Below are 14169 nucleotides of genomic sequence, written 5' to 3' on the forward strand. Positions count from 1 at the left end.
AGACAAACATTTATTTTTGCAAGTATTTCTATTTATACACCTCTGCCTCATACTGCAAGGGATTACACATTTCTGTCTGTACTGTTTCGAGGGACTGAAGGGGATTGCTTATGAACTAGTGGCCTTTTCTCTCTCATCTGTCTAGAGTCTTGTACAAGGTATAAGCTAGGTAATGAGAAAATGATTGATGGCTTATAATAAAATATAAACGTTTTCATGGTAAATTTTTTACCTACCTTTTCCACTCGATTCTTGCTGTTTGTAGTGGATTGTTAGCTGTGCAAAATAAGCCTTTAACAGCACTGTAGTTTTTTATTCACTGGCTTGTAAGCTTAACCTTTTTCCTGACTAGTTCCACTGTTTCATTCTTTATGAGAACATTAGAAGTACTGCTTTCATGTTTTTTTTTTTAAAAAAAGAAAAAAATCCAAGATATAGCTGGCAGTTGTTTTAGGTCTTGAGCCTTTTGTGTGTTTTAACACTGCTGGTACAATGCTGTATATTGCACCTTGTCCTTTTACTCTATGTTAGGCTAATATAAGTGTGTCGTATTTCTTGTATCTTTAAAAGAAGGGATCAGAGAATACACATTCTTCAGTGTGCTCTCTTAAGGAGAATGTGGGAAACTTCGTGACAGACTTCAGATTGCCATAGACCTGACATTTCACATCTAGGTGTAACAAAAGATTGACTTCATGCTCATATTTCTTCTTTTTTCTTCTATTAGCGTAGCTCGAGCGTAGTTCAGTTCCCTTACATCCCTTTGCTTTCTAGCTTTTGAAGGATATAATGATTTGAATCTGCTTATCAATAAATGCCTTGTGCTAAGGAATGACTAGCGTGATTCTGGCCCACTAATTTATCCTCCTTCTGAAGGCTCACATTTTCCATGGAAGGATGTAGTTTCTCCCTGTTTGTTTCATTGCAGTGACGACATTAGCATGCTGTCTCTTGTCAGCTGCATCTCTTTTTTCACCTGTTTGCCTGTATCTTCTAAACAGAGTAATAGAGTGGGGTAATAGTGACTGACCTGCGTTATCAGATTTTGCAGATGTATGGTAATCACTTAGAGTGATTAGCAATGGTATTTTTTTGTGTGTACAAATGTTGATGTATTTGCGAACAGATGACCTCACTGGTTCTTGTGACCTGTTTATTTACTATAAAAAAAAATATGCACAGAAACGCCAACAAAATGCAGCCAACACCCCTGGTTAAGTCAAGGTCAGTAAAATCTACGCCTTTTCCGTATGGGGAGGTGCGCAGAGAGGAGGACTACAAAAGCTAATACTTAGGAACAACAAGAGCTAGCTGGGAAGTTAATACTGGGGCAGCTGTGGCTTTTGAGTAGGTGGAGTTCAGGATTATGAGAGAAGGGAGCAGAGTAAAAAGCAGGAAAACAAACCTAGATTTCAAGAAAGCAGACTTTGATCTCTTCCAGGATTTTTTTTAAAGGAATCCCATGGCACGTGATTTAGGAGAGAAGTGGGGTCTAGGAGAGAGATTTGATTTTTCAACTGTCACCCTCCTCTAAGCTGAAAAACGGTTCATTTCTCTGGAACAGAAAATCAAGCAAAATTGACAGGAGGCCCTGCATAAAGGGGTAGAACTGGGTAACTGGAGGCTGGCCAGCCAGAGGGTGTTGGAGGAATAATCCTAAAAGCCATTTTAAAAATATTGACATGATACGGTGATGTAGTCAGTATGGATTTACAGAGTGCAAACCATGCCTGACCCATGTGATAATCTTCTCTGATGAAATTATTGGCTTGTTGAAGGAGGGGAGGGCAGTGGATATTGCTTATTTTGCCTTTAGCTAGCAAGATTTTTGACACTATTCAGAGGAACTGAGATGGGCTAGAAAGATAGGATCTTGGGAAATTCAACAAAGGGAAATGCAAAACTGTGTACTTGGGGAGGAATAAGCCCCAGCCTATACTGCTGCCTTGAGTGCCTGGCTGGAAGCGGGTCCCGTGTTGAAAGGGATCCGAGAATCCTAGTGGACAAGGAGTTGAACATGGCCCAGCAATGTGGCCTTGCAGCAGAAGCCAACAGCCTCCTGGGCTGAATTAGAAAGACTGTTGCCAGCAGGTCAGGGAAGGTGATTCTTACCCTCTGCTCAGCCCGGGTGAGATCTGTGATGCAGTGTGCAGTTCTGGGCTCTCCAATATGAGAAAAACATGAACTTAACAGAAGTGAGTCCAGTAACAGCCCATGAAGGTGACTGAAGAGCTTGAGCATCTGTCATGCTAGGAGAAGCTGAGAGAGCTGGGACTGTGCAACCTGGAGGAGAGAAGGCTCAAGGAGAGTTTTTTATTTGTTCATTCGTACTTAATGAGAGGGAGTAAAAATAGTGCAGCCAGTCTCTTCTCAGTGATGTCCAGTGAAAGGACAAGAGGTAATGGGCACGAATTGAAATACAAGAAATTCCCTTAAAACAGGAAAAACTTTTTTACCATGAAAGTGACCAAAACCAGAACAGATTGGCTAAAGAGGACAGGGAGCCTCAGTCCTTGGCAATATTCACACCCCATTCAAATCACAGTTTTGAGCAACCTTTGTAGTTGATCCTTCTTTGATCAGTGGCATTGGACTAGGTAGTCTTCAGAGGTCCAACCTCAACAACTCTGAATCTGTGAGAATAAGCTAAAATTGTGAAAGGTGTAGAATTAGTCCAGAAATCCTGAAATATGTGAGAAATAAATATTCATAGCAAATAATTATTCATTTACATCTTTGCTGTAGTTTTATATGATGGATTGAGTTGATATATACTGCCTTCTTTGCCATCTAAGGTTAACCACTGTGTCAAGAAGAAAAGAGACAATTTGAACAAGCTCATGTTTGATTGAAATGCTGTTCTATTTTTAGCAGTATGATTTCAATGCATGTGCATAGAATCATAGAATAACCAGGTTGGAAGAGACCCACCGGATCATTGAGTCCAACCATTCCTATCAAACACTAAACCATGCCCCTTAGCACCTCATCCACCCGTGCCTTAAAACACCTCCAGGGAAGGTGACTCAACCACCTCCCTGGGCAGCCTGTTCCAGTGCCCAATGACCCTTTCTGTAAAGAATTTTTTCCTAATGTCCAGCCTAAATCTCCCCTGGTGGAGCTTGAGGCCATTCCCTCTTGTCCTGTCCCCTGTCACTTGGGAGAAGAGGCCAGCACCCTCCTCTCCACAGCCTCCTTTCAGGTAGTTGTAGAGAGCAATGACATCTCCCCTCAGCCTCCTCTTCTTCAGGCTAAACAACCTCAGCTCTCTCAGCCGCGCCTTGTAAGACCTGCTCTCCAGCCCCCTCACCAGCTTTGTTTCTCTTCTCTGGACTCGCTCCAGAGCTTCAACATCCTTCTTGTGGTGAGGGGCGCAGAACTGAACACAGCATCCGAGGAGCGGTCTCACCAGTGCCAAGTCCAGAGGGAGAATAACCTCCCTGGACCTGCTGGTCACGCCGTTTCTTATACAAGCCAAGATGCCATTGGCCTTCTTGGCCACCTGGGCACACTGCTGGCTCATATTCAGTCGGCTGTCAACCAACACCCCCAGGTCCCTCTCCTCCAGGCAGCTTTCTAGACAGACTTCTCCCAGTCTGTAGCACTGCATAGGGTTGTTGTGCCTCAAGTGCAGGACCCGGCATTTGGCCTTGTTAAACCTCATGCTATTGGACTCAGCCCAGCGGTCCAGCCTGTTCAGATCCCTTTGCAGAGCCTCCCGACCCTCCAGCAGATCGACACTTCCAACCAGCTTAGTGTCATCCGCAAACTTGCTAAGGGTGCACTCGATGCCTTCATCCAGATCATTGATAAAGACATTTATCAGGTTTATATCTCAATATAAAAATACCTTAACATACATTTGTGTAGAGAAGAGATATGGGGATTTGAAGTGGGGTACCTTTAAAGTTACTTGGAGTTCCGTGAAGGGTGTTGGGTTTTTGGGGTTGGTTTTTGGTGTGTGGTTTTTTGGTTTTGTGGGGGGTTTTTTCAGGCTGTCACAAACTAATACCCTTTTGCATATTGTGCTTTCTCAAATGCTGGTCTAATGCTAAAAGTTCTAAGAGTAAACAAAGGGTAAATGACAATCTAGAACAGTCTTGGTCAGAAGAAACAGAAACACTTCTGTTTATCAAGTGTACCATCCAAAATACTGTATTGGTAGGCTACACATTAATGCCCATATTATGTTTTACACATCCTGTTGTAACTTTGACTTGAAGTCTTTGCTTATATGTGTCTGTGCAAGAAACTCTGGACTCCTCATTGAGGTAATTATTCTGATTAACATTTGATTTCTAAAATACCGAGGAGACAGTATGTAGAATAAAATAAAAAGTAAGGAAAATAACCAGGGGCTGTGATAGTAAGATCTTGTTTCTCATAATGAAAGATGGTGAGTCTTGGTAAGCTGACATTTCGGTTTGAGGGTTAATCAAAAGAAGATTCCTGAAGAAATGGGTGATCAGAAGCAAACAGGAAAGGCTATCATGGTTCTTTTGGCAGTAAATCTTTATTGGCTTGTTCTATACTGGATTTAGCCATTCTTCATCTCCAAAAGAAGGGAACAAAATTTTTTTCTTACAGCTGATGTAAGGCATACTGGAGACTCAGCACCATTTATTGGTCTTTGGATGTGAATGGTAACAAATGGATTCTCAAATAGCTAGGTGTAGCTTCATTTGTAAATTAACAGCTTACTTTGTTTTAAGGTTATAAATTAGAAACTTGGAAAAATGGATCATAATGTGTGAAACAACAGTTACATCTGTTGCCTTATAGGGTTTTGATTAAGCGCTTTCAAAGAGAACTAAGAGAGCACAATAAATCATAGTAAAACATTCCACTCTTTGTTATAAGATTAGTGTTATTCAGAATAACTTTAGGCAAGTAGAATTGTCTACTAGTACCAATAAACCATTTTCAGAAATGAAAAAAGGGACAGAACTTAATTCTTATGAAAATCCCCATATTCCTGCTATATTTCCATGAACAGCATGCTGATATATGCCAAGGAAAGAATAGCATTCTCATATTTGCCTGTTCCTTAGTGTGCGAGTATGTGTCTGTATGTACATACGTATACACGCACATTCACAATCACATGAGTATTTATTTATCACATATTTCTTTCTGATAGTGTCTGAAGCTGAGATTTCTAGGGAGGCTGCTGACATGGAAATGAATAGAGAAAAGTATGTTGAAGAATTGAAGAAAGCGTTGATATCTGGAGAAGAATCAGCTGGCAAATATAACTTTGCCATTTCAAGAGATGATGAAAATATGGACTGTCACTTCTCCTATGAAAGAAATCTGAAAGATGGCTCTGTAAGTATAGTTAAATGTTTACATTTCACTGTTAAACTATGATAAGGACTTTAGAACTTTATTTTATTAGGTTCTTAAAAATCAAAAAGACCTGCGATATGTATTTCAGATTAAATGAATATTGTGAACTCTGACACAGGCCAAACAAGTTTTATGAAAACTTGGTATGAGTAGAATTATTTCTGTGTTACTTCCTTAAATGCTTCTGAATAAGAGTATTACCTTTGTATTTAAGTTTTGGATTACTGTAGAGATAGGACAAGGAGGGGATGATTTTAAGCTGAAAGAGTGAGAATTATATGAGATATTAGGAAGAAATTTTTTACTGTCAGGGTGGTGAGGCCCAGGCCCAGGATGCTCAGAGGAGTCATGGATGCCCCTGGAGGTGGTCAAGGCCAGGTTGGATGAGGCTTTGAGCAACCTGATCCAGGGGAAGGTTCCCTGCCCATGGGAGGGGAGGTTGGAACTGGATGACGTTTAAGGTCCCTTCTGAACCAAACCATTCTGTGTTTCTGTGACTAATGTTTTGCTTTTTTTTAAGGAGGGTACGCTTACATGTTGGAGCTGCAGTTTAACGTTAAGCTGATATGTTCCATAAGCTTAAACTTTCTTTTTAATTCCTAGCTTGGGAAGTATGTTTCCTTTTTGAAATTCCAACCCCCGGTACATTTCTTTTTTTGCCTTTTTTTCTTTTCCTCTCTCTCTGTACTTCCCTAGAAAAATAAAAATATTAAAAATTAAGTAAGATTATTTCCAAATGCTAAAAAATACTTTTAAAATGAGTATTTCAGAAGCTAACAAAATTGTCAGCTGCTTGGAATTGCATTAAATTGCAACTGGGAACGTGGTACCATGTTGGTCTCCTGGCTGCATCAATGAAATAATTTGGGTTTAAAAAGCACTGGTTTAAAATTTCACAGACCCAGTTCAGGTCAGAGTTCTGCAGACAGTTCCACTGAAATTATCGAGGAGAATAAAATGGTGGTGAGAGAATGGAGATGAGATTGCAGATAGAGAAACGTAGGCATGTCTTTGGTCAGATATTGGGTTTTTTTCCCTAGAGGAAAAGTCTAGCATGGAGTTGAGTCCACAACCAGAGTGTCTAGGGGTTGCTTTGTTTTAAAACATTTCTTCTTCAGACCATTGGCACATGCTTTGCTTCTTACTTGGTTAATATTGGTTAATATTGTCTTTCAAGAAACTAGCAGAGGTATCTGACTTGTAACAAAAATACAAACAAAACCAAAGATGCTGCCTTCTCTGAGATGTGTCCTTTGGAAGTGGAAGGTGGAAATACTGTTATATGAGGAGAAACTCACTTTAAAGCGGGGGCCATCCAGATTACCTTATCAGTAGCAGTTCACTTATTTGCTTATTTTTGTATTCTTGGTGTTGTTTTAGTAAGCAGAGGACAGATTCAGTGGAATTGGGTTCCACTTCTTAAGAGTACTTTATTATAGGCCTTTTTCGTCGTGCAAGATAGCAAAATTGTGCTGAAATTTCCTCTTGACTGAGGTGCCAAAAGCCAGGTAGTATAAATCTTCCAACTGGCGTTATCGATGTTTTTGTGTGTTTACCCAAGGCCTTATGTCCTCTGTGGCCTCTTGACGCTTCTTGTGAACCCACAGGTCTGGTTGCTATTCGCAAAGGGTCTAGGTCAAAAGTACTGTATTACAGTAAAAAAGGTTAGGACCAAATTGTACGGAAATAAGAGCAGTAATTTTAACAATCCTGTTTGTCTTGTCTATGTCATACATAATATATTCTAAATATCTGACAGGTGAAATGTGTACTATATTTTTATTAAGGGAAATATATATTAATATATGTGGGCCCTCTTAATATGTTTCTATAAATTAAGGTTTACAAGAAATTTAATTTGTATGAAAACATCTCTTTATCAATTTAGGAAAATAATAATCTAGCTAAAGAAATTGAAAATACAAAGCTTTCTGTTTACTTTAGCTTTGTGTGTCAAAAGAGTGTTTTTAGACAAGATTGCATTTCTTAGGTGAAAATACATCTTTTTTGCTCTTGTACCAACCTAGTGCCTGCAAATAAAATTGTCAAAGACTTTGCAAGAATTACAAGCAACTATTCTGTGTAACAGAATATATTATAAACATTTTGCAAATTCTCTGTGAAAGTATTCATTATTTATATTTTTCAGCATCAGATTAGGAAATCAAACTTCCTAGGCTCTGTAAATCCAGAGGGCCAAGTTTCAGCTGCATGTATGCTTACTGCAGAGCGAGCCTGGAGAAACTACTCTGCAACTTAAACATGACTTAAATTCAGTGTTTATATCTTATCAGTACTTATTTTTCTTACTGGGTCTTACATCTTTTGTTTAGTCATTATGAATATTTGCAATTTCTCTTTCCATATGTCAGGAACCATACATGTACACAGATTACAACCTTCCCAGTCTTGGGAAGAGTGTTGTGGGGCTGGAGGGGGTGTGGAACAATGGTGGCAACGCATACGTGGGGAGAGGGGAGCTTTTGATTAAACTGTACTGTTTTTCTTGTGTTGGATGTGCTACCTGCAGTCAAACTGGGAGATGTAGTTAGTCTTCACGTTTTTGTGTAAAAATGCAGATGTAAAGGAAAAGGAACAATCACTTCCAATTTTGACAGTATAATAATACTCCTTTCTGGTTAGTAATGCTTTTAGCGTAATACATAATATATATCCTTTCAGTATCCTAATGCTTCTTTCAGGTTCCCTACTTCTCTCCTACTCCATTATATTTTTAATCAGCATTGTGAGAAAGTTGATTGAATTATCAGGAATAATTAGAAGATTACTATTCTTGAACCGATGTTTTTATCATTTGCTACACAACCAAAGGATAGGTTACAGATGTGTGCTTGAACACTGAATGTTTTACATAGTCTTAAATAAAGTTGTTAACACTTTCTGGTTAAAAATGCATGCTTGTACACTCAAAATTAATTTAATTTCAATGAATCCTACCTATAGGATGATGTTGATCACCAACAATTAACTATGCCCATCTCACCTAGTAATGTTCAGTGCAGTGCCTTGCTGTAGTTCCCCATTCAGTCTGGATAAACCACTATTTCATATAAAAGGTGAAGAGTAGAATTTTTACAAGATTGACTTTTTTCTTCTGAATACATCGTAGATTCAATTGAGTTATGTCCTGTGCCCTTAATTACTAATGGTGTGTACACAGTCTATTAATAATTGCTGGTTGAAAAGTCTGTGAGGTTTAGGTACATGGTGGGCAACCCCAAGGGAATGATCATGTTAAAAGCACTTTAAAGAATTCACAGAGGTAAATTCTTGCAGGTTGTAAGACAGATTGCTTCTTATCCTGTCTCCTTATTAAGAAAATTTATATTTATTTGTTGATACCATAGGTTAGATGAGTAATCTGAAATAACATTCTTGATGCATTTAATAACTCACAGTAGTTAATAATAGTGTGCAATTTACTAATTATCATTACTTTCATTCACAGAGACAATGTGTCTGTAAAAGCAGAAAAAGAGCAATAAACTAGAACTCATTTTTTTGTGTGTCGCATCCGGGTGGGAGAAGTATAGTGCTACATCTGTGTACTATCTTGGTTTATCTGTTGATCCCTGTTTCTTGCAAATATCTGCACATGTGACACATTCTTTGTATGGGATTAGCATGCTTTGTATATAGACTAGGAAAGTAGTAAAGAATTCTAATTTGTCATAAATAATGGAAACCTTCGTATGGTAGTGCATCAGAAGTTAGTGGTTGAAATTTTAAGCATTCATAAGCGATGTTTACAATGTTACAAATCAGCAATTTTATAATTGACTGATCTGAAGTAAAGTTAGCTGTGTCATTGATGTCACTTGATTTTTTTTCTTGATTAGCGTAATTTTCAGCTTGGTAATTAGCAACGTTGAAGTACTGTATGTATATAATGTAACTTATAGACATGCATTTTCACTGAATGTTTAAATCATAAATACTGTGTTTGCAAAAGTCTTTTTGAGTTTTTGGTTTTGGTTTTTTTTTGTTTTTTAAATTGTGTACTTCTAGTCTTCTGCTAGACAATACCTGTGGGTGATTTTCGAACAGTGAGTAGTAGTAGTCATTTGATGACGATAAAGTGTTTGATATTGAAGTTTTGTTTTCGTAATGGTACTATGCTGTGGTGTAGCTTGTGAAAGATAAGCTTCCCTAAAATATAATGATGTGCTAAAATTGTATTGGGTGGTCTACAGGAGTGCAAATAAAAAATCATGAAGTGACGTTAAACATGGGAAAATGTAGGCATATTATTGGGAAATATTTTCTGACATTGGAATTTGTTTTACTGCTGAAATGTTTGCTAGATGAAGTTGTAGCAGCCCCATTGTGTAAGTGACTTAAAAATGAACTGGACAAAGGACTGGAAAATGCACTGTAAGTGACTGTCTTACATTGTTAGTATAGTTCATTAGATGACTTAATAGATGTTCTCCAGCCCTGAAACCTGTAAATCTCTGGTTGTCTGTTTATGTAAGCTTCATTGGTCTGTGCTACAAGGAAGGCCTTTACTAAGGGTCTTGTATTTACAGACAGATGGACACACATGAGCTGAAGAGCAATAGGGTGGAAAATGTAGCTTTTGCAAGGTGCTTCACGAAAACAAGTTTGTGATCCTTAATTAGGTGTCACAGGTTGGTTGTTCAAAGTTTGTTGTGTCTTTTGTAGTCTAGGTGGAACATGTGACAGTGCTAAGTTTGACAGATGCTTCTCCCTTGTGGCAATAAAAGCTGGCAGTGTAAACATTTCCTTATTGAGGTAAGTTTACAAGCAGGCCCTTGAAGATCAGTTTTTGGTTTTCCTTTCCTAGCTGATAGGGATAATTATGCCTTATTTGCTTATGGGAGTAAATAAGTTTAGCGATTAAAAACTTGTTTCTGTTTCCTCAAAATTACTTCCCCTCTTTTTTTGTACTGCCTTGTTAAGGCTGGAATGACACTTCCTAGCCAGATGTCTGTTTTGAAAGCCAAAGAGACCTGCAACAATTTAGGGAAATGTAAGAATGCAGGCTGCATCTAGATGTGAAATCCCTTTGGTGGTATTTGTATCACTTTCACCATCAGCATAAGTATATATTAGGGGAGTTATTTACAGCGTCTGTGTACCAGTCATTCAGAAGACTATAATCTACAGTCTAATTTACTTGTTATTTAGTTGATGAACAAGTAGGCTCCTTCTCTGAACTGATGTCTACCGCTAAAGCTAGGTGCTTGAAAGTAAATGTCTGCACTTCTTCCAGCACTGTTCTGATTGGGTGAAGTTAAACCTGTATCTCCAAAACCTTTTTTTAAAGTGTTTATAACAATTAATGTATAATAAATCTTACATATACAACATTATATCTTATCTAGTGAATGAGTTTACTTAGGTGCTGATGGTGTTTTTTGAATAGCTGGAAGATTCCCCCAAGTCACAAGTAATTCATATCTGATTTGAAGGAGATGCCTACATGTTTGTTTTGCATTGTCATTGTTGCATGTAATTGTAGAAGTATCAGAATAAGATTCATAATCTAACATAAGCGAAGTCCTTAATGATTTTAATACTTTCTTGCTTATCTTTTTAACATGGTGATCAAAAGTAGTTGAAATGCTGAGATTTGTAAATACTTGGTACAACTATATCTCAGCCTGATGCAACTGAGCCTAAAAATATTACACTTTTATAAGTTCTGGTGTGTTTTATGATTGATTTTGCTTGTGACAGGTGTCGTTGCTGTAGAGTGTTCAGCTCTCTGCTCATAGGAACTGTTTTTAGGGTGGTGAGGGCAAAGCAGACTGTTAAGAGTCACATTAAAATAACAATGGGTTTGTTATACAGTGGGACTTGTGTGTCAAGCCAGCTGCAGTGCAAACTCGGCCACACACACAGAGATCTCAGTGAGGGGCCATTGAGGCTGGGCCGGCTAAACTGCTGCCACCTAAACAAACACTATCACAGAGTCAGTGATTTAGCCCTTGATCTAAGTAGGTGACCACTTGGAAGTAAATCTTTCCAAAGTACTTCAGTGAGTCACTCCACATGTAATAAAATAATGGAAATCCGGCAAGGTTGTTGTTTGGGTTTGTTTCCTATTGGCAATTAAGTTGTTTTAATAGCCTTTGATAAATAACTATTTGAGTGCTTTATTGTTTGAGTTTACTTTTTTACAGTAATGTGCCAGGCTCTCTCTTTTTTTTTTTCCTTGCCTTTTGCATATGTTTGTAAACAGGGAGGATATAAGCTTAAGAAATTCCACCTTAGATACGGTACAGTTGCTAATTAGTCTGGTGGCAGAGATACTGTTATTTGTCTCTTCCATTTCCTGTATCTGCTTTTCCTCGATCTGTTCCGTGAGTTCATAATGGATTTTACTACAAGTTAAAAATAGAAGGAGAAATTAATGCTAACCAAAACTTTTTGCAGCATACTGAACAAGTGAATTAGAATTGGTAGAGCTCTTTATGCTGTCCAAACTGCCTTGGTTCAAGGTTTGAACAGTGGCTTTGCGCCAAATTGCTGAGGATATGTTGTTTGGATAACAAAGGTCACTGGGAGTTCAGATTGTTTCCCAGGCATTTTGACTAACTGCTTAACTGAAAAGACAGAGAGATGATTAATTTTTAGGTCAGTGTAAAAGCAATTACTATTCTATATCATTTATATCTCTATACTTCGGGATTTAAGGTTGTACGCTTGAATGACTGTTTTGGAAGCCCAGTTTAGAAATTGATTACTAATGTGCTTATATAATGAAAATGTATTATCTTCTGTGTAATCTCAGATTTCGAAGTGCTATCTGATTTTTGCCATCTCACTAAATGTGTACCTTTATGGACTTGTTAAATGTAGTGGATCACTTCTGTAGTCTTGAGATAAGAAAAGCCTTTAAAAAAATTCTCCCTTCCCCAGTATTAATCTGTACAATATTTGTCAAAAAACCTAGGGAATTCAGTTGTGCTGTTTTCCTTGTTTAGCTATTTGATTGATTAGCCATTCGATCTCAGCTTCCAGTAAGCAGTGGTTTGGAGAACTTGAGTGAGGGGGTGGGGGTATACATAACAGTAGTATGTACCTTCAAAAATGAGGAATTGTTGCAGAAGGAAGAATCAAACACTAAGTACTCTTCCAGTTTCTGTCTACTTACTAAGATTTGTGGATTTCACTGGAACTATCAAATTGATCAGAAATATTAGTTTAACTTCGGTAAGGCCTTTTGTGAATCAAACTATAAAGGGCTATTTCTTATTTCACAAGTGCAGCGATGGTCTAAATATATTAAAATAGCTATAAGATGTTCTCAAAATAGTAAAATAATATATTTGTTTGATTTATAAAATTGCCATTTGTCCTTTCTCCCTCCAGATGTTATTGTATTGTCTCCCTTCTCTTCCTCTCAATTCTTTCAGATTTTCCCTTTTTTACCTGCTGTGAAATTCAAATCCTTGTAAAGACATAAAGGTTTTCTTTTACTTATACAGCTGAATACAGATGCTTTTATTTTAGGAGGAAAATCTTTAAATCATGACATGTTGTCAAGTCTTGATTTCCCAAGAAAAATATAGAGGACAGTAGATGCTCTGGAAAAATGATTACTGTGTGTGGTTTTAAAAACTTTGCTATAAGATTCTAGTCCTGTTTTCCCTGGAAGGATGAACAATGGTCAGAGGTGGAAGAACAGGAAGAATCTTACCTATGTTTCTCTTCAGAAATGCTTTTGCACCTCTAGAGGAAGCATTCGTCTCTCTGCCTGCAAAGGCACAGGAAGACTCTGAAGCTTAGGGTAATAATGTTTTATTAATTTTGTGTTCACTGAAATAGCCTTTTACATTTACTTATTTAATGGATATATTTTAACCCTCAATGCTTTGAGTAAATATTTCCAGGTAATTTCAACACATATACTAGTTCTACTAGTTATATACCAAAATTGTTTGTAATGTAAAAGAAAAGAACAAATTTGAGATGTGTAGTATTTTTTTAAAAATTGGCATGTACAGAAATATTTGTAACTTAATGCAGAAATAAGTTATCTGTATTACTTGCAGTGAGGAAGGTGTTATACTTGTTATTTTCTTTCTGTGAGTTGCAGTAATGTGAAATCCATATATCTTAGTTTGTTAACTTGTCTTATGAAATCGCTATATATTAGTGACTCACAAAGGAGTTAAAACAGTGTGGTCTTGCTGCCTGTTTTGAGAAACCATTTCTTTAAGCCATCACCACTTCAGCTTTTTGTTTTTCTCAGTGTTACTGAGATTTTGTACTGAAATACATCAAGCAATGTGTTTTTACTCTCATGAGGAAATAATTAGTTGCTGTCTATGACATAGGTTGAAACTGAGAACATTTAACAAGTATGCAAGTACTAGTGCATAGCAAAGGGAAAGATGTTAAAAAGAAGGATATTCAAATATCCACACATTTAACTGTTATGAAAGATAAAAATTTTGCCCTGTATCAATGGAAAGTATTGAACCCACTGCAAGGAGGGTAGCTTACATCATGTTGTCTGTTAAATAATGAAGATTTCTGTAAAGTCAGTCATCTTGGCTATACGTAGCTCTCTAATCATCCCCCTCCCTCCTAACTGTTGTGAATCTGAGGTAGTGGTGTTGTTCATTAATAATGGCAGTTGTCTACAAGACAACAGCAGTTTACTAAAAGGCAGTCTTGAAGTTTGGTGCGTATTGTTAAGCAACTGTCTGTCTCTGTATCTTGTTTTAACTATGATTCCCTTCCACTGGGATGTTACCTATACTGTTACTGTGAGTACGCTGGAAAAAAATCTATGCTTCTTGCTTCTCTGCCTTCAGGAATCTG

The 14169-nt window shown here is 37.6% G+C and overlaps 1 protein-coding gene across 3 annotated transcripts in view; it reads left to right on the plus strand.

Annotated features, from left to right (window-relative positions):
* Positions 1–14169, plus strand: part of XRCC4 (X-ray repair cross complementing 4) — a 169690-nt gene that overhangs the window by 2777 nt on the left and 152744 nt on the right. For all 3 annotated transcript variants that reach the window (XM_069880345.1, XM_069880342.1, XM_069880343.1), the window contains exon 3: positions 5141–5328. In XM_069880345.1, coding sequence (XP_069736446.1) covers positions 5141–5328 — 188 coding nt within the window. The remainder of the gene's footprint in view (positions 1–5140; positions 5329–14169) is intronic.

The sequence above is a fragment of the Phaenicophaeus curvirostris genome, chromosome Z (genome assembly GCF_032191515.1).
Source record: "Phaenicophaeus curvirostris isolate KB17595 chromosome Z, BPBGC_Pcur_1.0, whole genome shotgun sequence".
Taxonomy (NCBI): Eukaryota; Metazoa; Chordata; class Aves; order Cuculiformes; family Cuculidae; genus Phaenicophaeus; species Phaenicophaeus curvirostris.